This window comes from Molothrus ater, chromosome 29 (assembly GCF_012460135.2).
Source record: "Molothrus ater isolate BHLD 08-10-18 breed brown headed cowbird chromosome 29, BPBGC_Mater_1.1, whole genome shotgun sequence".
NCBI classification, from domain to species: Eukaryota; Metazoa; Chordata; class Aves; order Passeriformes; family Icteridae; genus Molothrus; species Molothrus ater.
The window spans coordinates 114095-141381 of NC_050506.2; the positions used below are offsets into that span (position 1 = coordinate 114095).

A 27287-nucleotide genomic window follows, 5' to 3' on the forward strand; every position below is an offset into this window, starting at 1 on the left:
TTTTACCGAAATTGTGGAATTTCTGAGGTGGGAAAAGCCCTTCTGGGATGGAGCGCAGGAATCCCTAAACCCTGTCCACGATTTTGGGGCATCCCATGGGATTTTTCCTCAAAATCCCAAACCCAGAGGGATTTCGAGGCCACAAAAATCCAATTAAAATGGAATTTTTCCCCTCCCCATTTCCAAAATTCCTCCGGCAGCATTTTCCCAACTTTTCCTTAAAAGAACCCAGGAATTCTCCACGGAAAAAGCCAATTAATTAAATCCAGGATTTTTCCACCCAAATCCCATGGGAATGAAGGAAATTTTTCCACAATAAAAACACTGTTTATTTATAAATCCATTTCCCTGCTTTTATTCCACATTTTCCACTCCTGTACAATTCCATGATGATCCATATTTTTTTTTTATTTTTAAATTTTATTTATTTTGAATATTTTTTTAATTTTTTTTTCCTGTTTTTCTTCCGGGAAAAAACCCCAAAAAAAAAAAAACTCCACAAATCTTATGGAAAAACAGGTGCCAGGTGCCTCTGGAACTTGGGAATTCCAAGAATTTTTAAAATAAAAAAACAAACAAACAAAAAAATTTCCCAAAAAACATGCAAATTCCGGTAAAAAATCGGAGCTGGCAGTGAAAAATCAACCCAAAATCTTTTTTTTTCATGGATTTTTTCGGGTTTTTCGTCACAGTTTTAGTCGCAAATCCCAGATTTTTCGACCCTAAGGAAGGTGGGGTTTTTCCAGGATGGTTATTTTTTAAATAAAGTTGATAATTAACAATCCAAAAGGGGGGAATCCAAGGAGAACTTGGGGTTTTCTACCCCTCCAATGGAAAGGTTCTGGGGAGAAATTGGGAAAATTGAGTTCCTGGGGCAGGAAATTGAGTTTTCCTGGGCAGGAAAAGCAGCGCCAATCCCAAAAACTGCTGGCGTGGATGGTGGCTCCACAATTCCCAAGCCAAATTCCCTCAAAACTCCCTAAGGTTCCACCAAAATTCCACCCAAATTCCCAATTTCCATTAAAAAACCCCAAAGTAACTGAATCTTCGCAGCCAATCTGAAGGAATTTTCTGTAAGAAACAGGGATTTTCTGGGTTAAATTCCAAAAAAAAGTCAAGGAAAAAAGAAAGAAAAATTCCCCCAATTTTTTTGGGAGTTAAATCCAGGGACTTTTTGTCTTCTTGGAAAAAAAAACCGGGCACAAACGACGTCAAATTCCCACCGCTAAAAACCAGGAATTATGGTACAAGTGAGGTAAAGAAAATTCCCAAAAAATATCCACCCACGAGAGAGAATTCCAAGGAAATACCAACACAGTGAATCCAAGGGTTTGGTTTTTTTTTTTCAGTTTTTTTTAAATTTAAAAAAAAAGAAAAAAAAGTCACGAAAATCCTCCCAAAAAATCGGCGGAAACAGCAAATCTGGAAAAATCCCAGAAATCCGCTGGGAACTGGGATCTGATCTCTTTGTTCCAAAAACTGGGAATGTCCTTTGTTTTGGGGCCAAAAATTTGGGAATATGCTTGGGTTTTTGGGGCTAAAAAATGGGAATATCCTTTAATTTCTGAGGTGGGTTTGGCTCTCCGAAAACAGGGAACATCCTTTAATTTCTGGGGCCAAAACCAAGGATTTCCTTTAATTTTGGGGGCCAAAAATAGGGGATATCCTTCAATTTTTGGGGCGGAAAATTGGGAATAGCCTTCAACTTCGGGGACGTGTTGGGATCTCCAAAAAACAGGGAACATCCTTTAAGTTTTGGGGGCCAGACACTGGGAATATCCTTCAATTTCTGCGGCCAAAACCTTGGAATATCCTTCAATTTTCGGGCCCAAAACCAGGGAACACCCCTTCCACTCCTGGCGCTCCTCGGCCTCTCCAAACCCAGGAATTTCCGGGATGAATCCATCCCATTTTTTTTTTCCTTTTTTTCTGGGAATTCTCAAATCTCCATCAGCTCCAAGTCCGCCTCCTCGAAGCCGTAGAAGGACTCGGCCTCGCTCTCCCCCTCGAAGAGCCGGTGCAGGATGTCAGGGTCGGCCTCGGGGTCGTCGTTCTCCGGGAATTCCGGGGAGGATTCCCGGGTTTTGGCGATTTTCAGCCTCTCCTCCATGGCGGCGATCAGCTCCTCCTGCTCGTCGCCGTTGCGCCGCGGGGATCCCGAGTCCCCGGCCGGCCCTGGCAGGACGCTGGCCACCAGGAAGGATTTCCGGATCAATTCCGGGCAATTCCCGAGCACTTCCAAAGCTTCTCCCAGCCACCCCAGCAGCAGCTGGAGCAGCGCGGAGGAGTCGGAATCCGCCAGGTCTCTGGCCCGCTCTCTCCATTTTTTGTGGAGGAAATTTTTCAGGGACCTCTTGACGCACACGTCCAGGGGCTGGGTGCGGGAGCTGCACCCCGCGGGGATGACGGCCGGCAGCGCCCCGGCCGCGCTGAGCACGGCCAGCACCTCCTCGGACAGGTGCGTCCGGTGGCAATCCAGCACCAGCATCCCTTTGGAGGCGCCGCCCCGGCACTCCGTGTGCTTCCTCCACACCCGGGCCGCCCACAGCTCCATGATCTCGTCGTCGCCGCAGCCGCTCTCCTTGGACTCCAGCAGGATGGATTTGGGCAGGGCGGTGGGGCAGGGCGGGCGGCCCCTGGAGATGACCAGGGCCGGGAGGACGCCGCCGTCGGCCAGCAGGGTCAGCACCAGCTCGCACCAGGGCTCGCCGTTGCCCACGGTCTGCAGCGCGCTCTCCTTGCGCTCGTCGCTGCCCAGCACCTCCGCGTCCAGGAACAGCGAGATCTCGTCCACGGCGGCGATCATGGCCGGGGGCAGCTCCTGCGCGTGGATCTGGCGCTGCACGAACTCGATGAAGGCGCCGGCGTTGCCCTGGATCTCCTTGGGCAGGGGGTGGGCGACGCCGCGGCGCGTGTGGGTGCTGAGGTGGTGCCGCAGCATGAACCTCACGGCCCACTCGTAGGAGATCTGGAAGCCCCCCTCCAGGGCCCTGCCGATCTTGGTGGCCTTCTGGAAGAGCGTCTCCTCGTTGACGGGCAGCTGCTGCTCGCGCTGCGTCAGCACCCACTCGGCCAGCTTCTCCTCGGCCTCCAGGCTGAGGTATTTGCCCTCGGGCAGCTCGGGGCGCTCGTCCTGGAGGGCCCGGCAGCGGCGCAGCCAGCGGCGGATGCGGCGGGGGGGGCTGCGGAAGTGCCGCGCCGCCTGCTCGGGGCTGGAGCACAGCGCGAACAGCACCACGCGCAGCTTCCGCACCGACAGCGCCTCCTTGCGGCCGGGCTCGGGCTCGCGCTGCGCGGGCTCCGGCGGGCTCGGGCCGGGGGCGGCCTCGGGCGGCGGCGGGGCCGGGGCTGGCGGCGGGGTCGGGGCCGGGGCCTGGGGCTTCTGGGGCGTCTGGGGTTTGGGAGGCGGCGGAGGGGAGGGCGTTGGGCACGGAGGGGGCTGAGGCGCGTCCTGGGGGTGCCTGGAAAAAAGGGCGAGTGGGAAAAGTGAAATATTTGGGGCGTTTGGGGATGGGGAAAAAAGGGGGAGTGGGAAAAGTGAAATATTTGGGGCGTTTGGGGATGGGGAAAAAAGGGGGAGTGGGAAAAGTGAAATATTTGGGGCGTTTGGGGATGGGGAGGAAAGGGGGAGTGGGAAAAGTGAAATATTTGGGGCGTTTGGGGATGGGGAGGAAAGGGGAGGGAAAAAAGGAGAAAAGGAGAAAAAAGGGGGAAGAAGGGGAAAATGAGGGCAGAAAAAAGGGGGGAAGGGGAAAAAAGGAAAAAAATGGGAAAGGGGGGAAAAGGGAGAGAAAGAAGAGGGGGGAAAGGAGGAAAAAGGGGGGCAAGGAAAAAATACAGGGAACAAAAGGGGAAAAAAGGAGAGAAAAAAAGGGGGAATAAGGAGGGAAAGGGAGAGGGAAAAGGGGAAGGAAAAAGGGAGGGAAAAGGAAAAACAAGGGGAGGGAAAACGGATGGAAAAGGGAGGAAAAAAGATGAGAAAAAATTCCCAATCCCATGGACTGGGAGGGATGAGGATAAACAGGAATTTTTGGCTTACCTGGAATGTGATATCCAAGAAGGCCCTGGAATGAAACAGAGTAGTCCCAGTTTTCATTCTGATTCATTTGAGGTGTTTTAGGTTTTTACTTCTATTTAATTTTATTTAGAGGAATTTGGGACTTGTGGGAATTCCTGGAAAAACTGGAATCAAGCCAAGCTCCCTCAGGAATGAATTCTGAGTTTCCATCCCATTAAAAAAAAGTAAAATTAATTCAGTTTATTCCCAACCCAAGCTCCAGATTATGAAGATTTCTTGGATTTTGGCCAGAATTCCAGGTTTTTCCCATTTTCCCGGGTTTTTTCCCAGTTTTACCTTGGACAATGATGTTGCTGGACTCGTGGGAGGGGTTGAACACCAAATGTTTGGCCATGGAGTCGCCCTCAGAGGTGACGAAGAGGCAGGAGGAGCATGAGAGCCTCACCCCGCTGGGAAACGGGAAAAAAGAGAGAAAAATGGGGGACAAAGGGGAAAAAAGGGGAAAAGAGGGGAAGGAAAAAGGGAGGAAAATGGGAGGAGGAAGAAAAAGAAATAAACTTTATTGTCAGATATAAAAATGTGTCCAACCTCTCATTAATAATTAAGTCATTACTATCAATCGTTTCTTGCTAGTAATTAAACTAATAATAATTAAAATATTGACAATAATTGAAGATTAAATAATAATTATTAATAATTAAAATGTAAAATTCCCCTCCAGTGAGAATGGGACCCATAAATCCCAAAATCCCTGGATTTTCCCCCAGAATGAAAAAGGTCAGGAATTCCTGGGGGCTGGAATTCCCCTGGAACGGGGATTTTGGGAATTTTTTCCATACCTGGCCGTGTAGTTCTTGAACAAAGCCAAATATTTGGGGCTTTTCCGGGGAACGTGGTTGCTGGAGAGAGAAAGAGGTGGGCAAGTGAGGGATAAGCTGGAGAAACGGCTGTAAAGCCAAAGAAAACACCCCACAAATAATAAAAAATCCCCTATAAAACACTGGAAAACTGCTCAGGAGCCCAAAATTGTTCCCAAATCCCAGATTTTTCCATCCTTGATCATGTGGTTGGCGTAGGCGCGGGAGCAGCAGGAATTCCTCCGGTTTTGCCCCGTTTCCCCCCCATTTTCCCTGTTTCTCCCCCCTTTTTCACCGTTTTTGCCCCGTTTCCCCCCGTTTTGCCCAAAACCCCGTACTTGATCATGTGGTTGGCGTAGGCGCGGGAGCAGCAGGAATTCCTCTGGTTTTGCCCCGTTTCCCCCCCGTTTTGCCCCGTTTTTCACCCTTTTTTGCCGTTTTTGCCCATTTTCCCCCCATTTCCCCCAAAACCCCGTACTTGATCATGTGGTTGGCGTAGGCGCGGGAGCAGCAGGAATTCCTCCGGTTTTCCCCCATTTTCCCCATTTCCCCCCCATTTTTCACCCTTTTTTGCCCTGTTTCCCCCCCGTTTTGCCCCGTTTTTCCCCCGTTTCCCCCCATTTCCCCCAAAACCCCGTACTTGATCATGTGGTTGGCGTAGGCGTGGGAGCAGCAGGAATTCCTCCGTTTTTGCCCCGTTTCTCCCGTTTTTCCCCCGTTTTGCCCCGTTTTTTCCCCCGTTTTTGCCCAGTTTCCCCCCATTTCCCCAAAACCCCGTACTTGATCATGTGGTTGGCGTAGGCGCGGGAGCAGCAGGTGCTGTAGCGGCACAGCGAGCAGTGCACGTAGGTGGGGAAGTGGTTGGGGAAGTCGGGGATCTCGAAGCTGCACTCCAGGCACGTCTGCCGGCCCAGGCCGCTCCTGGGGCAAAACACGGCAAAATCCATCAAAAGCAGCACTTGGGGAGGGCCTCGGTGGGCGGGGAAGGGCATGGGAGGATTTAGGACGGGCGTTTGCTACAAATGAATGATTATTTAAAACCAATCAATATTAATGAACTAATATTAAATTATCAATAGCGTCAATATTCCAGGACAGAAGTCCAGCTTTAATTCCCTGTTTTCCAGCTGCACCTTTCCAAACCAACCTCAGAAATCCTGGTTTTTTCCCAGAATGACACAATTTTCTCCCTTATTTTCCCAGAAAATCACTGATGTTTTCCTGCCAGCTCTCTTGGGGATGCTTCACTGGCTGGGGAACCCCAAAATTCCCACTCTTTCCCCAGATTCCTGTATTTTCCCTGGTTTTCCCTCGAGTTTCCCCAAAATTCCTATTTTTTCCAGGAAAAGCACTGACTTTATCTTTTGCTGGCTCTCTTGAGGATCCCATGGTGGCTAGAGAATCCCAAACTCCCGTTTTTTCCCCAAATCCCCGTTTTCCCCGGAAAAGCGCTGACGTTTTTTTGCCGGCCCGGCGGGGGGCGTTGCGGTGGCACAGGAAGAGGGGCTGGGGGTCGGAGGAGGGTCCCAGGGGCGCCGGGTCCGGGCCCATCCCGTGGGGAGGCTCCAGCGGCAGCGAGCGGGGCTGGCCCCGGGACGCGCGGATCGTCACCTGCGGGAGCACCAAAAATCAGGGAAATCGGGATTCCCCACAGGGAATCTGGGCTTCGGACGAATCCCCAGTCACTGCCATCAAACACCCAACCAGCTCCATAAAATATCCATTAACTCCAGGAAATATCCAATTAACCATAGGAAATACCCCGGGAACCCCAGTAAGTTCCTAATCAATCCCATTAAATTCCCAATTAATTCCACAAAATTCGATGAATCTCATTACATTCCCAAGGCATCCCAATAAATTCCCGATGAATCCCACCACACACCAAACTCCGTGTGAAATCCACTCAATCCCATAAACCCCTCCCCAAATGCCCCCCTTAATCCCACCCCTTTCCCCATCCCCACCACCCCCAGCCAACAAAAGCCACAGGGATTTTCCCGGGAGTTTTTCCCAGGAATTTTTCCAGGAGTTTTTCTGGGAATTCTCCTGGGCAGGGCGTGCCTTGGTGCCGGGTTTGAGCCCCTCGAGCTGCTTGGGCTTGCGGAAGGTTTTGTGGTGCTGCAGCTTGTGCTCAATCTTGTCCTTGGCAAACAGGAACTGCAGGCGGCACTTGTTGCAGTGGTACACGCTCTTCTTCTGGAAAAAACCATCAGCATTAATTAATCATTAATTGTTCCGCTAGGCGTTATTGTTTATTAGTTAATACCTGTTGTTAAATAGGTATCAATTATATATTGAGTACTGAATGGATATTAGGACTGAAAACTGCACTGGTTGCAGTGGTACACGCTCTTATGGGAAAAAGCAGTAATTAGTATTAATTATTATTTAGTTTTTATTTATTAATTATTTAATAGTTATTAAGTAGCTATCAATTGTTTATTGAGTATTGAATGGGTATTAGAACTGCAGGCGGCACTTGTTGCAGTGGTACGTGCTCTTCTTCTGGAAATAATTTTTTAATTATATTATTAATTCATTAATAAGTATTAAGTAGGTATTAATTATTTATTAATTATTAAGTATGTATTAGTTATTAAGTAGGCACTTTTCCCAAGGAGTTCCCTGGAACTGGGGCTCTCCTGGTGCCTCATGAAGTGCTGCGGGAAGGCGCTGCCGCTCTTGAACACCCTGAGGCAATTCCCAAATGCCGTTTTTCCCCAATTCCCTCCCCAAATCCCGTTGCTCCCAGGAACTCCCGTTGTTCCCGGGAATGCCCGCTCACCTGGTGCCTCATGAAGTGCTGCTGGAAGGCGTTGCCGTTCTTGAACACCTTGAGGCAGTAGGGGCAGAGCAGGTGCCGCGTGTCCTCGTGGATCAGCCGGAAGTGGCTGTCCACCTCCGAGTACAGCGACGAGCGGTACTGGCACACCTGCAAAACCCGGGAAAACCGGGAAAGCCGGGATGGGGGCGGGAAATCCAGGGAGCCGGGGTGTTTGAACAGGACGGGGGAAAATGGGGAAAAAATCCCGGGATCTGGGGCATTTCAGCAGCAGGGTGTGGGAAAATTCCATCTTTTTTCATACCTGGCACACACAGGGAATAACTCTAGGATTTCTGGGGTGGGAACTGGGAATTCCAGGCGGGAATTCCGGGAGTTTTCCATACCTGGCAGACGTAGGGCATCTCCCCGGGTTTGTGGGTGTCCTTCATGTGCTGCAGGAAGAGCGGCTCGCTCTCAAACGCCCACTCACAGATCTTGCACTTGGCTGCACCAAAAACAGGGGAAAACGGGCAAAAGTTGGGAAAAATGTGGGAGTTGGAGGTGTGTGGGGAAGGGAGAAGGGGGGAAAAGAAGAGAGAAAAGCAGGAAAAGGGGAAGAGGGAAAAGGGGGAAATGGGAAAAAGCAGGAAAAGGGGCTAAAGGGAGGGGAAATGGGAAAAAGCAGGAAAAAAAAAAGAGGGAAGAGGGAAATGGGAGAAGGTGGAACTGGGGCTGGAGAAATGAAACTTGGCTGGGATTTGGAGTGGATTTTGTGGTGATCTTGAGCAAGGGCCGAGGGAGGAGCGACAACTTTCCTTCCATAAATTCCCACTAAATCCAGGAGGAAAATCCCGATTTAGGGATAAAAAATTCCCGGAAAAGCACGGCCTAGTGGACTTTTAAGAGCTGTGCACGCTCTCCAGGTGGAATTGGGGCTGGAGAAGTGAAACTCGGCTGGAATTTCAGGCGGATTTTGTGGTGACCTCAAGCAAGGGGTGAGGGAGGAGGGACAATTTTCCCTGTCCAAAACCCCGATGAAGCCCAGAGGAAATTCCCAGGTGAGCCCCAAGGAAAAGCAGGAAAGCACTGACTGCTGGACTCGTAGGGGCTGTGCACATTCTCCAGGTGGCACTGCAGCTGGAAGGGCGTGCTGAAGTGGCGGTAGCAGTGCTGGCAGATGGTGTGCACGTCCACCTCCCCGTTCTGCTGGTCCAGCTCCACGTGGTGCTTCATGTGGTTCATGAACCTGCAGGGACAGAATTCCCGGAGATTCCCGTTCCCCGTCCTGGGAAAACGCACTCTGTGCATCGCTCCCAGCCGGGTTTGGGCTATTCATGGGGTATTCCTGGCAAATTCCTGGATAGTTCCTCACTGGGGGATGCTCTTGAGGCTGCGGTGTCCACGCCCCGACTGCCTGTCATTCCCACACAACTCCCACGATCCCAATTTATTCCTGGGTTATTCCCAGACAATTAACGGATAATTAGCAGATAACAGCTCACCGGATGTTGTTCTTGAGGCGCTTGGTGCAGTGGGGGCAGCGGAAGGACGTGGGCACCCTGGGGCACGGTGGCACAGCCGCCCCCTTGCCCCCGTCCCGCCCGTAGTAGAACTCATCCACCAGCATGATCAGCTTGGCCTGGGCGGGGTCGGCCCCGCCCTCACCTGGCTCAGGTGCAGCCTTGGGCGGGGTCGGGGGCGGGGCCGGGGCCGCGCCCTGGGCGGGGGAGGGGGCCTTGGCCGAGGGCGGGGCAGGCTCGGAATCCAGGGATTTGCGTTTCTTCAGGAATTCCACCAGCTCCGGGCAGCAGTACTGTGGAAACAGGGTAATTAACGGCTGCTCGCTAATTGGGGCTGGGGTAATTAATGAGAGACAGTGAGCTGGGGCTGGGACAATGAATATGGAGACACTGAACTGGGTCTAGAATGAATCCCCACTTGTTAAACTGGGTCTAGAATGAATCCCCACTCATGAAGCCGGGCCTAGAATAAATCCCCACTCATGAAGCCAGGCCTAGAATGAATCCCCACTCGTTAAGCCAGGCCTAGAATGAATCCCCACTCCTTAAGCCGGGCCTAGAATGAATCCCCACTCCTTAAGCCAGGCCTAGAATGAATCCCCACTCATGAAGCCAGGCCTAGAATGAATCCCCACTCATGAAGCCGGGCCTAGAATGAATCCCCACTCATGAAGCCGGGCCTAGAATGAATCCCCACTCGTTAAGCCAGGCCTAGAATGAATCCCCACTCCTTAAGCCGGGCCTAGAATGAATCCCCACTCCTTAAGCCGGGCCTAGAATGAATCCCCACTCGTTAAGCCGGGCCTAGAGCTCCCCAGTCCTGGGATGACCACTTACACACATGTGGCCCCGCAGCGCCTCGGTGACGCGGAACTGCGAGTCGCACTTGGGACAGACCTTGCGCCCCCCATCCTGGAAATCCAGGCTGGGAATGGGAGAGGAGCTGCCTGCAGCGGGACAGACACGGATCAGCTCCCAGTGCCACCATTTCCACTTCTCCCCTGCCCCAGACACTCATAATCCCAAAAAAATCCCCAATTTTCCCACCCTTTGTCCCACAAAGCCTCCCAAAATTCCTTATTTTTCCCTTTCCCACCACCCTTTGTCCCACAAAGCCTCCCAAAACCCCCATTTTTCTCTTTTCTACCCTTTACCCCAAAAAGCATCTTAAACCAACTCCTGCCTCCCACGAACCAGGGGCACCCCCGAAGGACGGTTCCCCGGCGGAACTCCCCTGTTTTAGGGCATTTACCTTTGCGGGGCGCGGCCGAGGCCGAGGCCTCGCCGGCGGGGCCGCGCTGGGCGCTGCCGGGGCTGCTGTTCGGCACGGCCAGCGCGGCGGGGCCGTGCGCCAGCGAGGGCACCGTGCCCAGCGTGTTCACCAGCTTGGCCACCTCGGGGCCGCCGCTGCCGCCATCGCCGGGCACGCCCGGGCGCTTCACGGTCACGAAGCTGGCGATGCTCACTGCGGAGGGGAGAGCGATCCGTGGGATTCCCGACGGGAACGGGGCTGGGAACTCAGCCACCTCCTCCGGTTCCCTCCCCGGGGCTTCACCAGAAATGGTTTGGACGAAATTCCAGCGAAATTCCGGCCTGGAATTCTACCCCTGCCCCTTGGCCTGGATCTTCTACCTTGAGTCTCCCCCAGGGATGGTTTGGACAAAACTCCAGTGAAATCCCAGCCAGGAATTCCCAAACTGAACCACTTTTTTACCCAAACTGCCCAGATTCTCCTCATTTCCTAACATGTGAATAAACTCTGAGCCAAAAGCAAACTCAGGCCCAGCTCCCAACACCACCCCCTGGCTCCCATGGATTTTTCCATGAGAATTCCCGCAGGAATTTGGGCTAGGATCGAGAATTTGGGATATGATCAGAAACTCGGGCCAGGATCCGGAATTTGGGATAGGATCAGGAACTGGACAAGGATCAGGAATTTGGGATAGGATCAGGAACTGGAGCAAGGATCAGGAATTTGGGATAGGATCAGGAACTGGAGCAAGGATCAGGAATTTGGGATAGGATCAGGAACTTGGGCCAGGATCCGGAATCTGGGATAGGATCAGGAACTGGAGCAAGGATCAGGAATCTGGGATAGGATCAGGAACTTGGGCCAGGATCCGGAATTTGGGATAGGATCAGGAACTCGGGCCAGGATCAGGAATTTGGGCTCGGCTCAGGAACTGGAGCAAGGATCAGGAATCTGGGATTTGGTCAGGAATTTGGGCCAAGGATCAGGAATTTGGGATTTGGTCGGGAATTTGGGCTAGGCTCAGGAACTGGAGCAAGGATCAGGAATCTGGGATAGGATCAGGAACTGGAGCAAGGATCAGGAATTTGGGCTCGGCTCAGGAACTGGAGCAAGAATCAGGAATCTGGGATAGGCTCAGGAACTGGAGCAAGGATCAGGAATTTGGGATTTGGTCAGGAATCGGGGATAGGCTCAGGAACTGGAGCAAGAATCAGGAATCTGGGATTTGGTCGGGAATTTGGGCTAGGCTCAGGAACTGGAGCAAGGATCAGGAATTTGGGCTAGGCTCAGGAACTGGAGCAAGGATCAGGAATCTGGGATTTGGTCGGGAATTTGGGCTAGGCTCAGGAACTGGAGCAAGGATCAGGAATTTGGGCTAGGATCAGGAACTGGAGCAAGGATCAGGAATTTGGGCTCGGCTCAGGAACTGGAGCAAGGATCAGGAACTGGAGCAAGGATCAGGAATCTGGGCTCGGCTCAGGAACTGGAGCAAGGATCAGGAATCTGGGATTTGGTGGGGAATTTGGGCTCGGCTCAGAACTGGTGACTCACTCTGCTGGGGCGCCTGGGCCTGGGGCACGGTGCTGCGCAGGGTCAGCGTGGCCGGGATGACCGTGGCGAAGGCGTTGGTGGCCGGCCGGCCGGGCCCGGCGCTGCCCGGCCGCACCTGCGCCACCGGCGAGAACACCTGGGGAACGCCAACTGCTGGTTTAACAAACTGGGTACCTGGGGCTTCAAAGACAAACAGAGAGCCGTCATCCGACCCCAGTCCCAAAAAGAGAAATTTGGGATTTACAGCTTTAATCCAGGCGCGAGTAATCCCAAATTAGGAATCTGTATCTGGAATCAGTCAATCCCAGCTGCTGGGTTAACAAACTGGGTACCTGGGGCTTCAAAGACTAACAGAGAGCCGTGATCCAACCCCAATCCCAGGAAATATGGGATTTACAACTTTATTTGGGATTTACAGCTTTTATTCTTATTAATGATAATTATTATTAATATTATTAATGATGATCACCTGGCACAAGGGTGATGGGGCCCACCTGGCCCATGGGGTTCTACACTGGCCCCTTGTCATTGTTATTATTATAAACGATTATTAATGCTATTATTATTATTATTATTATTATTATTATTATTATTATTATTATTATTATTATTATTATTATTATTATTATTATTATCTGGCACAAGGGGGATAGGCTCATGGGGCTCTGCACTGGTCACACCTCATCACCATCATCGTTATTAGCATTATTCCCATTACCAGCTATTACTGGATGGCTCTCATTTGATTAATGAATTAATTACCTGGCACGAGGGTGATTGGCCGGACGGTCTGGCCCTGCTGGACATTGAGCACGATGCCCACCTGGTTCATGGGGCTCTGCACAGGCCGGACGTTCTGCACCGGGAACCCCTGGAACCCAAGGGATGCATCAGCCCCAAACAGTCCCAAACCAACCCAAAAACCGTCCCAAACCAACCCAGAAAATAACCGCTGCAATCCAACGGATCCGTCACCCTCGGGCCATTCCTGAGGGAATTCCAACCCCAAAAAATACCCCAAACAAACCTGAAAATCACCCAGGATAAGAGTTTGGGGCTTAGGATTGGGATTTAGAACTGGGTTTAGGATTTGGGTTGGGGTTTAGGATTAGGATCAGGACTGGAATTTGGGGTTCAGGATTGGGGTTCAAGGAAAACAAAACCTCTGGAGGGTTTGAAGTTTTGTTGAGCCAAACACTCAAATGGCTCCAACCCCCATCCCACAGCCCGGGGGACTTTGGCGTGACAGGAAAAGCAGCACCCAAACCGGAGCGAGGAACGGGAATTTTTCCCAGGAAAGCAGGGTTTTCCCGGGATTCCCCGGGCAGCTGTGGGCCGGGAGCTGACCTGGGTGGTGATGAAGATGGGCTGGGTGCCCGCGGGCGGGTTGGTGCCGTGGTTGGCGTTCTGCATCAGCTGCACCGGCCGCAGCAGCGGCTGCGTCACCACGGCCCCCAGGCCGGGCGCGGGGCTCTGCGCCAGCAGCAGCGACTGCCCGCCCGGCTGGACGGCAGCATTCCCGCCTGGAAAACAGCCCAGAGCCATGGGGAAACGGGGAAAGGGCAGGGGGAAAGGGGGGGAGAGATGGGGGGAAACACAGGGGAAAGGGCAGGGGGAAAGGGGGGAAAACACAGGGGAATATGGGGGGAAACACAGGGGAATATGGGGGGAAACACAGGGGAATATGGGGGGAAAACACAGGGGAATATGGGGGGAAAACACAGGGGAATATGGGGGGAGAGACGGGGGGAAAGGGGGAAAAGGCAGGGGAATATGGGGGGAAACACAGGGGAAAGGGCAGGGGGAAAGGGGGGGAGAGATGGGGGGAAATGAGGAAAGGGCAGGGGGAAAGGGGGGAAAACACAGGGGAATATGGGGGGGAAACACAGGGGAATATGGGGGCAGAGCTGGGGGGAAAGGGGGGAAAACACAGGGGAATATGGGGGGAAACACAGGGGAATATGGGGGGAGAGCTGGGGGGAAAGGGGGAAAAGGCAGGGGGATAGGGGGGGAAAAGGCAGGGGGGAAAGGGGGAAAAAATCAGTGGGAAAAGGGAGAAAATCCATGGGAATACAGGGGGAAAATCCATGGGAAAATAAGTGGAGGAAAAAGGGACAAAATTAAGTGGGAAGAGAGGGATAATCCATGAGAAAATTCATGGGAATATGGGGGGAAAAAAATCTGTGGGGAAAGGGGAAATGTAAGTGGGGAAAGTCAGTGGGAAATATGAAAAAGTCACTGAGAAAAATGGGAAACATCAGGGGGAAAAAAGAGACAATGAAGTTGGAAAAGGGGGAAAATTGGGGAAAATGAAGTGGGAAAAGGGGGAAATGACCTGTGGGATTTTTCTCCATGGAATTGTAATCCTCCACCACGGAGTCCTCGATGACGTCGCTGATTTTCTGCCATGGCTCCAGCTCCTCCTCCTCGCATTCCATGAAAAGGTCCGTGTCTGCCATCCTGGAAAAATGGGGGAAAAAGGGAATTTGGCACTAAAAAACTCGCAGGGATTTTTTTTCCAAAGGGAGGAATGGGAATAATGGGTCTGGGTTGGTTTTAGATCCCAAAATTCCAAGGGAAAACAAAGGGAGCTAGAAATTTTCAGATTATTTCTGTCTTTTTTTTCCAGGGAAATTTGTGGAAAATTCTTGGATTTCACAAAAAATTGGAATTTTTTCCTTCCTCTCCCATTAGGGAATTCCATGTTATTTCATGGTTTTAAAAATTTTAAATCAAAAAAATTTAAGATTTAAAAAAATGCCAAAGGATTTTTGGTTATCCCGAAATTCCCAGCTTAGAATAGGCAGCAGGAGCTTCAGTTCGGGGGGCTTTTTATTAAAATCTGAATAAAATAAAAATAAAAGCACTGGGAGGAGAATTCCAAGAATTTTGGGATCAAAGGAAAAATTTGCAGGGATAAAAACAAAAATTAACCAGAGCTTCCCAATCTGGGAATTCTCTCCATTGCTTCAGCCTGGGATGGGGGGAATAGTGGAAAATTTTCCTGGAATGGGGGGAAAAAATGGGATTTTGTTGTCTCCCATCCCACAGGCAGAACCTTGGAATGCTCTCCTGCCTCTTCCCAAAAAATTCCTCATCTCCAGGCCTTGAGAAGCTGGAAAAATAATCCCAAAAATATCAGGAATGGTTGGTTTTCTTTGGCTTTGAAGTGGATAACACACCCAAATTAGATGTTAATAATAATTACTAATTCTGTTTAATTGGCAGCCCTAAAACACCCAGGAATTGGGAAAATTCTGGGAATTTTGAGGAATTTGTGAAACAAAATGCAAATTTCCTTTGGGACTTGACCCTTCACCTTCCCACCCATAAAAAAAAAAAACAGGAAAAACCTCATCTCGTTAATTTATCAGATTTAATTTCTGCTAATTAATCATTAAAAGCCTCTAAAATCCTTTATTTTGATGTTTAAATTATTTTTTTATTATTATTTTTTCCAGCACCTTTGGGAATTTTTCTGGTGGGATCCCTCCCATCCTCTGCCCATGCTGGGATCAGGTGAATCCCAACAAAATCCAGTGAATCCAAATGAAATCGGGTTTTTGGGAAGCAGGATCCCATCCCTCCCCAGCTCCCTGGCACATCCCAGCCCCAGGGAATTCCAGCAAAACCTCAAGATCTGGGAATTTTCAGAGAAGCAGCCTCGGGAAGGTTTTGGGGATGGAATCCCAAATCCTGCTGGAGGGAGGGAATTCCTGAGCCTCTCCCAGGAGTTTTGGGATCCCGGCAGGGGAGAAAATGAGGAGCTTTCCCATTTTTTCCTGCTTGGATCCGGGAGGGATGAGGGGATGGAGCTGCTGCTGAGAGTGACAGGAAAAAGTGGGAAGAGGGATGGGATGGTGATCCCAAATCCCTGAGGAGAAGGCTGGAAAACCCACCCCAAATCCCTGAGGAAAGGGCTGGGATGGAAATCCCAAATCCCTGAAGAAATAGGTGAGATCCCTGAGGAAGAATGCTGGGATGGCACTCCTGGATCTCTCAGGAAAAGGCTGGAACACCAATCCCAAATCCCCGAGGAAGGAGACTGGGATCCCAATCCCAAAATCCCGAGGAAGGAGACTGGAACATCAATCCCAAATCCCCGAGGAAGGAGACTGGGATCCCAATCCCTGCGGCCAAGGGGCTCCCTCCCCTCACGGCGCTGGACAGGGGCACTCACTCAGCGAAGGTGGAGCACCAGCAGGGCCAAGGATGATGGGGGGGTGGTCTCACCCTGCAAACCGCTGATCCAGACCCTCCCCTTTTCCTTAGCCTCTCCTAAAAACCGGGAAAAGGCCGCTTCTCCCGAGAACTCCGGGAAAAGCCCCCCCGCACACCCTCAGCGTATTGTGACGGCTAAGAAAGAGAGGGAAAAATAATCCCTGTGCCCAACATGGCCGCCCACCAGCGAAGAAGCGCCGCCAAAGAGAGGAGGGGGCGGCAGCACCGGGAGACGGGGGAAAGGACGGACACGACCGCCCCTTCCTCACCCCGGCGGTGGCGACCGGGGGGCGACCGTGAGGGAACCGTGAGGGGACCCCCGGTATGGCGGGAGGGGGTGCGCGGAGGGAGCGGCGGTGGGGCCGCATCACCACCGCCCCCCTCCCCTAAGGGCGGCCGCTTCACCGCGCCCCCCGGGCCGTGAGGGCTGCGCGCGGATCCCTCCGCGTCCCTCAGCGCCCGCCCGGGCCCGGCGGGAGCGGCCGCCGGAGCCGCCGCGGCTCCTCCCCGGCCCCTCCTCGGCACCCCGAGCCCTCCCTCCTCCTTCTCCTCCTCCTGCTCTTCGCCTCCTCCTCCTCCCGCCACCGCTTTGTGTACGGCGCGCTCCGGCCCTGCCGCCCCCCCCTCCTTCATTCCCTCCTTCTCCCCCATTCCCGGGCGGTTCGAGCCGGTTCCACCATCACCGATCCCCCCCCACCATGTCCATCTCCTACCGCCGCCGCTGCCACCCTCGGGGGGCCCCGCCGCCTTCATCCCCCCCTTCCCCGCGCCCCCCGCCTCACCTTCCTCAGCGCTGCCGCCGCTCGCTCCTACGGGGCTCCGCCGCTCTCCGGGCGAGGCGACCCGCAGGGCACGGGGGCAGGTGGCATGAGCCCTCCCCCTCACACTTGGCGGGATGCTGAGGAGGAGAAGGAGGATGAAGATGGTGATGAAGAAGAAGAAGGAATTATCCCTGGCTCTGCTCGCCCTCTGTACGTTCTGCCAGGGGGCGGCTCCGTGCTTGGCGTGCGTGTGGGTTTTTCCCCCCCCCCTCCTCTACTTCACCCCTCACGGAAAAGGGGGGGGATAAGAAAAAAAAGGTCGTCGGGCCCGGCGGGCTGATACAGGCGCGCGGCGCCCGCAGCCGCACCACACACACAACACACACACCACACACACAAAAAGGGGACCTGGCCGGCGGAGGGATACCGCTGACGTCACTTCCGCCTGCGCGCGGTGACGTCACGAGGCCGGACCCTGAGGCGGCTGAGGGAGGGAAGGGGAAGGGCGGGAAAATGGCGCCGCTGGGTCGCGACCCCCGCCCGCCCCTCGCGGCTCTCCGCCTCATGGATCCGCCGCTGCTGCGGGGCCGAGGCCGCTCTGAGGCGCTGAGCGCTTGGGGAGCGGCGGGACAACGGCCGGCGCTGCTACCGGGCCGGTGTCCCGCGCTGGCTGTGAGCGGCCCGAGAGCCCCTCAGGGCCGGGCGGGCCGTGAGCAGCGGTCAGCCCTCACAGCTGAGGGATGCTCGGGGCCGCAATCTCACACCTCAGGCCAAAATCGTCCGCTTGAGGGCAGAAATTCTCCCCCTGAGGCTAAAATTGTCCAGCTGAGGCCAAAATTCTCCACCTGAGGGCAATAAAGTTTCCCCTGAGGCCAAAATCGTCCAGCTGAGGGCAGAAATTCTACCCCTGAGGCCAAAATTGTCCAGCTGACGGCAAAATCTCCCACCTGGGCCAGGTGTTGGTAAAACAGCCCAAAAACTGAGTGAAAAACAGCCAGAAAATGGAAAAATAAATAAGAATTTACATCTCTTCAATAATAAAGGAACTACCCCAAAATAATCATTTAAATTTCTTTATTCATAGCAAAAGAATCTTTTTTTTTTTTCTGCTTTTCCTGGTGGTTCGTGGAAAAAACCAGGGATGTAAAAAAATTGAATTATTTTGGAAATTCCAAAATAAACATTCCCTGGAAGGTGGGGGAAAAAGGGCAGATTGCTTAAAAATTCCATACTAAAGAAATAAATAATCATTAATTAATAAAATTAATTCTCATTAGGGCACAACCCCGGCAGGAATTAGGAGTGAAATCCTGATTCTCCAGAGGAAAAAAAAAAATTTTTTTCACCCAGGAAAGCCACAAAATATTTTTTAAAGTTGCTGAAATCCCCTGGGAGAGAATTCCCTGGAAACATTCCGAAAATCCCGAAGTTTTGAACCAAAACTCCTCCCTCCTTCGTTATTTACAAATTTCTTCTCCAGGCTGGTAAAAAGTCAGGAAAATTTGGAATAAAAAGGAGAAAATCGGGGGCGGGGGGGGCAGCGGAAATTCCACGGAGGGAGAAGTTTGGAAGTTTCCCTTCGGCATTTTAAGGCGGAATTTTGTTTTTTCCGTGCCCGGGATCCTCCCCTTGGCTCCTCCTCTCCCGCAGCCCTCCCCTTTCCCCCTGGGCTTCCGACCCTTTCCCGGCTGTTTCTCCGTAAAAATCCAACGAAACTCCTGGAATTCCCATTCCCAGCCCGGTCCAGGATGGGTAAGAGATCCCAAAATCCCCAACAATCCCAAAAAAACCCAAAAAAAAACCCAAAATCCCGGGATTTGCTGCTTTTGGCTTCCCGGGGGTGGAGGGGGGGGGTGAAAGTCCAGCTTTTCCCTGGATTTAAATATTTAAATATCCCCTAAAAACCCCGTGGGTTTTAATTAAGAGCTCGAATTCCTTCATCAAAATCCATTTTCCCTCGAATTAATTGGGAATTTATAATCCCTAAACTTCCAAAAACTGGGAGAAACTCCTGGATTTGCTGCTTGGGAACAGGAAAACCCCTCGGAAAAATCCTTAAAGATCAGATTTGAGCTTTTCCCTGACGTATTCCATATTTATGGGGATAAATCCTTGATTTCCAGGATAGTTTTCCTGATTAGGTTTTTTGAGGATAAAACCTCGGATTTCCAGGACTTTGACTTTTGGCTCTGTGGGAAAAGTGGGAGGGGCCAAAAAGTTGGAAACCGTTTCCATGGGACACAGTTGGGAGTTCAAAACAGGGGGAAAATATCAGGAATTTTGGGATCAAACCCAGCCAAACATGAGGAATTTGTAGCAGCAATGTGTAGCCAAATAATATCAATATTCTAACCAAAGATATCCTGAATTTCCTGGAATTTTTTTCACTCCCAAGTGGAATTTTTTGAGGAATTTTTTTTGGGCCCAAGTTCCTGGAAGTCAATAAATGACTTTGGGAATGATTGACACGCCTGGAATGATCTGGGAGCTCAAAAAAAAAAATGGGAATTATGGAAGAAAATAAATCCTGGAATGTTCTGAAAAATGAACTCCCTAAATCCCTTGGGAATTTGTTTTTTTGGGAGAAGATTCCTGAAATTCCTGGGTTTTTTCCAGTGGCTTCTCTGTTGTTTTCAATTGAATTTGAATTTGATTTTTCCCAAATTTAATCTGGATTTTCCTCCCTGGAACTTGGAATATTTTTGATATTAAACCCTGGAATTCCACAGAAACTCCCATTTTTTCCAGCCCTTGCTAAAATCCCAAATTTATTCCTCCTAATCTGGCACTTTGGGACAACTCAGGGAGCCAAAAATTGGGATAAATTCCAACGGGTTTTTCCCCTGGAATGAGCAAATCCAAGGCACAAAAATTGGGAATTAGGAATGAGGAGCTAGGAATAAGGAATTGGGAATGGGGAATTCCATGGACTTAAGGCTGGGAATCGGCAGTGGGGAATTGCCAATGAGGAGCCAATGGAAGGCTCCAAATTCCCAGGATTTTGGGGATGTGGAAGTGATGGAATTTGCCCTTTTCCAGCAGGAAAATGCGGAGCATGTGGGCCGGGCTATCCCAGCCCTCTGGAGGCCATGAAAGGCAAGTGCTGGAATTGGGCATTCCCAAATCCTGGGATTGCTGGGAACTCTGGAATTGGGGATCTGAGCCCCAGGTGTGCCCGCAGGGCCCCGGGAGCAGCTGCTGTACCTGCCCTGCATCTACCGGAACACCGGGATCGGCATTCCCGACTTCCTGGCCACCGTGGACGTGGATCCCAAATCCCCTCGGTACTGCCAGGTATGGGCCTGGGAGAGCCCGGGGGATCCCAAATCCGGGAGAATCTGGGGGAGTCTGGGGATCCTGAATCCGGGAGAATCTGAGAGAACGTGGGATCCTGAATCTGGGAAAATCCAGGAGAACCTGGCATCCCACATCCAGGAAGATCCGGGCTCCCAAGTCCTTCCCGGCCCTGGCAGGGACAGCGATGCCAGAATTCCGGGAAGGCGGATGTGGAGCTGGATCCTGTTCCACAGGTGATGTTCCACAGGTGATGTTCCACAGGTGATATTGCACGGGTGATGTTCCACAGGTGACATTTCACAGGTGATATTGCACAGGTGATATTGCACGGGTGATATTTCACAGGTGATATTTCACAGGTGATATTGCACGGGTGATGTTCCACAGGTGACATTTCACAGGTGATATTGCACAGGTGATGTTCCACGGGTGATATTGCACAGGTGATATTGCACAGGTGACGTTCCACAGGTGACGTTCCACAGGTGATATTGCACAGGTGATATTGCACGGGTGATATTTCACAGGTGATATTGCACAGGTGACGTTCCACAGGTGACGTTTCACAGGTGACGTTCCACAGGTGATATTGCACAGGTGATATTGCACGGGTGATATTTCACAGGTGATATTTCACAGGTGATATTGCACAGGTGACGTTCCACAGGTGACGTTTCACAGGTGACATTTCACAGGTGATGTTCCGCAGGTGGTGTTCCACAGGTGACGTTCCACAGGTGACATTCCGCAGGTGATGTTCCACAGGTGATATTGCACAGATGATATTGCACAGGTGATATTGCACGGATGATATTTCACAGGTGATGTTCCGCAGGTGATCCACCGGCTGCCCATGCCGCACGTGGGGGACGAGCTGCACCACTCGGGCTGGAACGCCTGCAGCAGCTGCCACGGGGACCCCGGCAAATCCCGGCGCTTCCTGATCCTGCCCAGCCTCGTCTCCTCCCGCATCTATGTCGTGGACGTGGCAACCGATCCCAGGGCTCCCAAACTCCACAAGGTTTGGAATTCCCCCCCTTTTCCCTGCTTTTTCCCACTTATTTTTCCTTTTTTTCATCCTTTTATCCCAAATTCTTCCTTTTTTCCCTCTTTATTCCCTGATTTTTCCCTTTTTTCCCATATTTTCCCCCCTTTTCCCTTCAAACATTCCCACAAACCTTTACCTGCAAATCCCCATTTCCCCCCTGCCAACTGATTTCCAAGAACTTTCCCCATTTTCCCCAGAATTTTCCCCGTTCCAGGTGGTGGAAGCTGAGGAATTATTCCCATTTTTCCCGGAATTTTTCCCATTTTCCCCCGTTCCAGGTGGTGGAAGCCGAGGAGCTGGCGCGGAAGGCGAACGCCGCGTTCCCGCACACTTCCCACTGCCTGGGCTCCGGGGAGATCCTCATCAGCTGCCTGGGGGATCCTGATGGCAACGGAAAAGGTTCAGAATTCCACCAGATTCCATAAAAACGTCCACAGGGATTCATTTCCGTGCAAAATCCTGCAAAATCCATGGAATACGTGGAATTTTCCCGGAATTTTTAGCACATTCCTTCAGGTTTTTTATTGATTTTCTAGACTGCTTTTATGTTTCATTTAATTTAAAAATGGAAGTAGATATACATAAATAATTTGCTTTATTTAAAGCAAAATAATTTTAGGAATTATTACAGGAAAAGATAAAATCCTAGGAAATAATTTTTATTACCAATAATAAAATAATGGGAAATAACTTTAGAAATTATTATTATTATTGGTAAATATAATAATAATCATAATCATAATCATAATCATAATCATAATCATAATCATAATCATAATCATAATCATAATATTTTTTAAAATTGCTTTATTTCAAGCTCTGTAAATCGCTCCGAACTCCTTTTCTTGGGAATTTTTTCCAGGCACTTTTGTCCTCCTGGATGGAGAAACCTTCGAAGTGAAAGGAAATTGGGAGAAAGGAGGAAAAATCCCAAATCTGGGCTACGACTTCTGGTACCAGCCCCGGCACAACGTCCTGCTCAGCACCGAGTGGGGCGTCCCCAAAGTCCTGGCCCAGGGATTCGATCCCAAGGATGTGGAGCGAGGTCGGTGGGAAATCTCCTGGGAAATTCCACTTTTGAGAGCAGAAACTCATAAAAAATCCAAATTTTGACCGTAAAAAGTCCTCAAAAATTCTATTTCTGGTGTCTAAAACCCCTAAAAAAAATCCCGATTTTTTTTTTAAATCCCGTTTTTACCCCCAGTTTCACTCCGAACCGCTGACTATTCCATAAAAACTGGGAATTTATGGAACTTCTCCCCTTCCCCAGGGCACTACGGGCGGCACATCAACGTGTGGGACTGGCAGGAGCGGCGCCTGGTGCAGGAGCTGGACCTGGGCGCGGGCTCCATCCCGCTGGAAATCCGGTTCCTGCACGATCCCAGCGCTGCCCAGGGCTTCGTGGGCTGTGCCCTGAGCGGGGACATCCGCAGGTTCTACAGGAACCCCGTGAGCTCTGGGGTTTGGGCGGAATCCTCAGGGAATTGGGGCTTTTTCCGTGGAATTCCTGGGGTTTTTCCATGGTTTCACTGCCCTGAGCGGGGACATCCGCAGGTTCCACAGGAGCCCCGTGAGCTCGGGGACTTGGGGGGAAATGTCAGAGAATCGGGGCGTTTTCCATGGAATTCCTGGGTTTTTGGAGAAAATCCACTGGGAATTGTGGGCTTTTCCATGGAATTCCAGAGGGTTTAAAGGGTTTTTCCATGGAGTTCCAGGGTTTTTCCATGGAATTCCAGGGGTTTTAGAAAAATCTCCGAGGTTTTATCACCGTGGGATTGTGGGGTGGATATTCCATGAATTTTGGGAATTCCATGTTTTCTGTCCCTCAGGAGGGAAAATGGGAAGCGGAGAAGGTGATTGAGGTGCCCAGCAAGAAAGTCCATGGATGGCTCCTCCCGGAGATGCCAGGTCAGTGGGAGAAATTTGGGAATTTTCTCATGGATCCAGAGCAGATTTTGGCAGAATTCTATCTTTAAATGGCAAAGAATTCCAAATATTGGGGTTTTTTTTGAGGGAGAACTTTGGGATGAGCAAAGGAAATCCGGAGTGGGGTCTGCTCTGTGCTGGGGGTGGGATTTTCCAGGAAGACCCTTGGAATTTGAGTCTGGATTTCCTCAGGAATTCTGCAGTAATTCCTGAGGTTGATTTTGTTCCCCCCTACTCTTCCCAACCCCATTTTTTGGCGTTTCCACATGGGAATTTGGGTATTTTGGGGATTCTCTGTGCTCCCATTCCTTGATTTTCCTCTGGAATTCCCTCGGGAAGGGCTGATCACGGACATCCTGATTTCCCTGGACGACAGATTCCTGTACTTCAGCAACTGGCTGCACGGGGACGTGCGGCAGTACGACATCTCCGACCCCAAAAACCCCAAACTGGTGGGGCAGGTGAGGAGGAAATTCCCAAAAAACCCAATTCCCATGGTTTTGAAGGGATTCATTCGGATTTCCCATGGATTTTAACGGTTTTCCAGGTTTTTCTGGGAGGCAGCATCTCCAAAGGGGGACCTGTGACTGTGGTGGAGGATTGGGAATTGCAGGATCAGCCGGAGCCGTGCGTGATCCAGGTGAGGATTCCCAAATTTTTTTCCTGATTCTCCCCAGATTTTTGGAGATTCACGACATCCAAAACCCCTCCTGAAGTTGTTCCCACCTGGATTTTGCTTCCTTAGGGATGGGTTTCATCCCTGAAACCCCAATTTTTCCTCAGAAAAAAATCGTGGAATTAAGAAATTTGGGGAAAAAAATTTTCTCCCCAAAGCTGGGGGTTGGCCATTCCCGACTCCGGGATTTCGGAGCCCTTGGACGTTCTTTTCCCCCAAAGTTCCATTTTTTCCCCCAAAATTCCATTTCCTCCCCAGAGCTGGGGCCTGGCCATTCCCAGATCCAGGATTTCAGAGCCTGGGTGTGCTTCCCGGTGTTTTTCCCGTGCAGGGGAAGCGGATCCCGGGGGGGCCGCAGATGCTGCAGCTGAGCCTGGACGGGCGCCGGCTCTTCGTGACCACGTCCCTGTTCAGCGCCTGGGACCGGCAGTTCTACCCCGGCCTGCTCGAGTGAGCCCTCCCGATCAATGATCAATAACCCCCAGCGCCGCGGCTTGGTCGGGCACTGCCTGCGGTTCATTGGTTATTCCTTGGGTAGCAGTTAGCTGAAACTGGTTAACAATTGCTTGTTGGCACTTACTGGGGTTCATTGGTTATTCCTTGGGTAGCAATTAGCTGAAACTGGTTAACAATTGCTTGTTGCTCGTTACTGGGGTTCATTGGTTATTCCTTGGGTAGCAATTAGCTGAAACTGGTTAACAATTGCTTGTTGGTCGTTACTGGTTATTCATGGGTAATGATTGATCATTAATTGGTGATTAACTGATCATTAATTAGCGATTAATTGATCATTTATTGATTTTTGATTGGTTAACAATTGGTTGTTGGTTATTATTAGTTATTGATTATTGATCGGTTATTAATTGGTTATTAATTGACCGTTAATAGGTTTATAACTGGTTATTGGTTATTACTGGTTGCTGATTATTAATTTGTTGTTGATTGATTGATTAATTGGTTATTAGTTGATTGCTAAATGGCAGTTAATTGATTGCTAATTGGTTTATAATTGATTCATAATTTGTTGTCAATTGGTATTAATTGGTTGGTAATTCCAAATGTAGGGGGGTTTTTGAGGGGGAATTTTAGGATGAATTTTGTGTTATTAATTGATGATTAATTTGGTTTTAATCGCAGTTTTTATTGAATTGCTGCAGGGAGGGCTCGGTGCTGCTGCAGCTGGACGTGGACACGGCGCGGGGAGGCCTGGCCGTCAATCCCGAATTCCTGCTGGATTTTGGGAAGGAGCCGGGTGGGCCCTGCCTGGCGCACGAGGTGCGGTACCCGGGGGGGGACTGCACCTCCGACATCTGGCTGTGACCCCGCCGGAATTCCAGGGAAATCTGGGAATGTTTGGGAATGTTTGGGAATGTTTGGGATGGGGGAATGTGGGACTGCACCTCCGACATCTGGCTGTGACCCTGCCGGAATTCCAGGGAAATCTGGGAATGTTTGGGAATGTTTGGGAATGTTTGGGATGGGGGAATGTGGGAATGCACCTCCGACATCTGGCTGTGACCCCGCCGGAATTCCAGGGAAATGTGGGAATGTTTGGGAATCTGGGAATGTGGGACTGCACCTCCGACATCTGGCTGTGATCCTGCTGAATTCCAGGGAAATCTGGGAATGTTCGGGAATGTTTGGGAATGTTTGGGATGGGGGAATGTGGGACTGCACCTCCGACATCTGGCTGTGACCCTGCTGGAATTCCAGGGAAATCTGGGAATGTTCGGGAATGTTTGGGAATGTTTGGGAATCTGGGAATGTGGGACTGCACCTCCGACATCTGGCTGTGATCCTGCTGAATTCCAGGGAAATCTGGGAATGTTCGGGAATGTTTGGGATGGGGGAATGTGGGGACTGCACCTCCAACATCTGGCTGTGACCCCGCCGGAATTCCAGGGAAATCCGGGAATGTTTGGGAATCTGGGAATGTGGGACTGCACCTCCGACATCTGGCTGTGACCCCGCCGGAATTCCAGGGAAATCTGGGAATGTTCAGGAATGTTTGGGAGGGGGGAATGTGGGAAATGCACCTCTGACATCTGGCTGTGATCCCACTGGAATTCTGGGATATTTGGGAATGTTTGGGAATGGGGGACTACACCTCTGACATCTGGCTGTGATCCTGCTGGAATTCCGGGATATTTGGGAATATTCGGGAATGTGGGAGTGGGGGAATGTGGGACTGCACCTCCAACATGTGGCTGTGATGCTACCGGAATTCTCTGCTCCCACTCCCTGATTTTCCTCTGGAATTCCCTCAAGAAGGGCTGATCATGGATATCCTGATTTCCCTGGAAGACAGAATATTTGGGAATATTTGGAAATGTGGGTACTGCACCTCCACTATCTGCCCTTGATCCCAGGAAATTCAGGATTTATCCCGTTTTTTTCGCAATCCTTTCTTCTCTCTATCACTTTTCCCAGGGAATTTGGGGTGCCTGGGGCGTCATCTCCTCCCAGAGCAGCCTCTCCTAAAAATCAACTCTGAGATTTCTGATCAAAAATCAAAACTACCAATAAAATTCTCCTTCCAGCAGCTGAAATTCCCTTTTTTTAGGATTTTTGGGCATTTTTGGCTAAAAAAACGTCATTTTCTGACATTTCCCACTCTTCATTTGTTGTCTAAAGATAAGATAGGGATAAAATGGAGATAGAATAGGAATAAAATAAAAATAATTAAATAGGGATAAAATAGTGGTAAAATATAGCTAAAATAGGGGGGGAATATAGAACAATAAGGATAAAATAGAGGAAAAAATAGGGATAAAATAGAGCTAAAACAGGAAGAAAATATAGATAAAATCGAGAAAAATAGGGGAAAAGATTGATCACAAATGGGGATAAAAAGCCCAGCTGGAAGCAAAGCCCCGGGAAAAGAGGCAGCGCCGGGAATTCCCCCCAGACCCTTCCCGCGGTCCCGGCTCCGCCCGCGCCCGTCCCGGGCGTTGTCCCGGCCCCGACGCCGCCCTCGGACCCCCCCGGCATTTGTTCGTCCCGGGATGTTCCGGGAATGAGCCTCGGGAAGCTGCGGCTGATGCAGGAAACAACTTTATTGATGGCAGGGAAAGCAGGGACAGGGACAGGGACAGGGACAGGGACAGGGACAGGGACGGCCGGGAATGGCCCGCGGGACCCCGAACCCTGGAATCTCCCGAGGGCAGCCCAAAGCAGGAATCCCCCGTGGGATCCTAAAGCCCAGAATCGCCCAGGGCACCCCAAACCCATCACCCCGGGCACCCCAAAGCCCCAATCCCCCCCAGTCCCATCACCCGGGGCACCCCAAAGCCCCAATCCCCCCCAGTCCCATCACCCGGGGCACCCCAAAGCCCCAATTTCCCCCCCGGAACCCCAATCCCGGCGCTGCCGGCGGGGACAGCGGCGCTGCCG

The 27287-nt window shown here is 51.1% G+C and overlaps 2 protein-coding genes across 3 annotated transcripts; one reads left to right on the plus strand and one right to left on the minus strand.

Moving 5' to 3' along the window:
• Positions 1-339: 339 nt before the first annotated feature.
• Positions 340-17347, minus strand: POGZ (pogo transposable element derived with ZNF domain). 2 transcript variants are annotated; one of them, XM_054517662.1, is made up of 18 exons: positions 16969-17347; positions 14301-14425; positions 13313-13488; positions 12728-12836; positions 11966-12145; positions 10415-10627; positions 10000-10109; positions 9145-9455; positions 8734-8888; positions 8047-8147; positions 7664-7810; positions 6940-7071; positions 6332-6486; positions 5656-5796; positions 4858-4917; positions 4355-4467; positions 4040-4064; positions 340-3461 (listed from the first exon to the last, which is right to left on the minus strand). In XM_054517662.1, the coding sequence occupies exons 2-18, from the start codon at positions 14422-14424 to the stop codon at positions 1940-1942; spliced, it is 3774 nt and encodes a 1257-aa protein (XP_054373637.1). In that variant the 5' UTR covers position 14425; positions 16969-17347; the 3' UTR covers positions 340-1939. The 2 variants fall into 2 exon arrangements, with proteins under 2 accessions (XP_054373637.1, XP_036253941.1); XM_036398048.2 differs by having other exon boundaries at positions 6940-7074.
• A 1260-nt stretch (positions 17348-18607) lies between these two features.
• LOC118696147 (methanethiol oxidase-like) lies at positions 18608-26436 on the plus strand. The gene is made up of 12 exons (XM_036398119.2): positions 18608-18699; positions 19987-20043; positions 20129-20241; positions 21080-21265; positions 21571-21691; positions 22155-22337; positions 22563-22741; positions 23122-23200; positions 23558-23679; positions 23766-23858; positions 24226-24344; positions 25052-26436. The coding sequence occupies exons 1-12, from the start codon at positions 18696-18698 to the stop codon at positions 25212-25214; spliced, it is 1419 nt and encodes a 472-aa protein (XP_036254012.1). The 5' UTR covers positions 18608-18695; the 3' UTR covers positions 25215-26436.
• The last annotated feature ends 851 nt before the right edge of the window (positions 26437-27287 follow it).

What these genes read in the sequence shown, in the direction of transcription:
- LOC118696147 (XM_036398119.2), top strand. An exon ending in AATCCCCTCGGTACTGCCAG is followed by an intron (nt 20,242 to 21,079) that starts GTATGGGCCTGG and finishes GATGTTCCGCAG; the next exon opens with GTGATCCACCGGCTGCCCAT. An exon ending in CGGAGCCGTGCGTGATCCAG is followed by an intron (nt 23,859 to 24,225) that starts GTGAGGATTCCC and finishes TTTCCCGTGCAG; the next exon opens with GGGAAGCGGATCCCGGGGGG.
- POGZ (XM_036398048.2), bottom strand. Translation starts at nt 14,424, where the DNA reads ATGGCAGACACGGACCTTTTCATGGAATGCGAGGAGGAGGAGCTGGAG. An exon ending in TACGCCAACCACATGATCAA is followed by an intron (nt 4,918 to 5,655) that starts GTACGGGGTTTT and finishes TTCTCTCTCCAG; the next exon opens with CAACCACGTTCCCCGGAAAA. An exon ending in TCTTGGATATCACATTCCAG is followed by an intron (nt 3,462 to 4,039) that starts GTAAGCCAAAAA and finishes CCTTTTTTCCAG; the next exon opens with GCACCCCCAGGACGCGCCTC.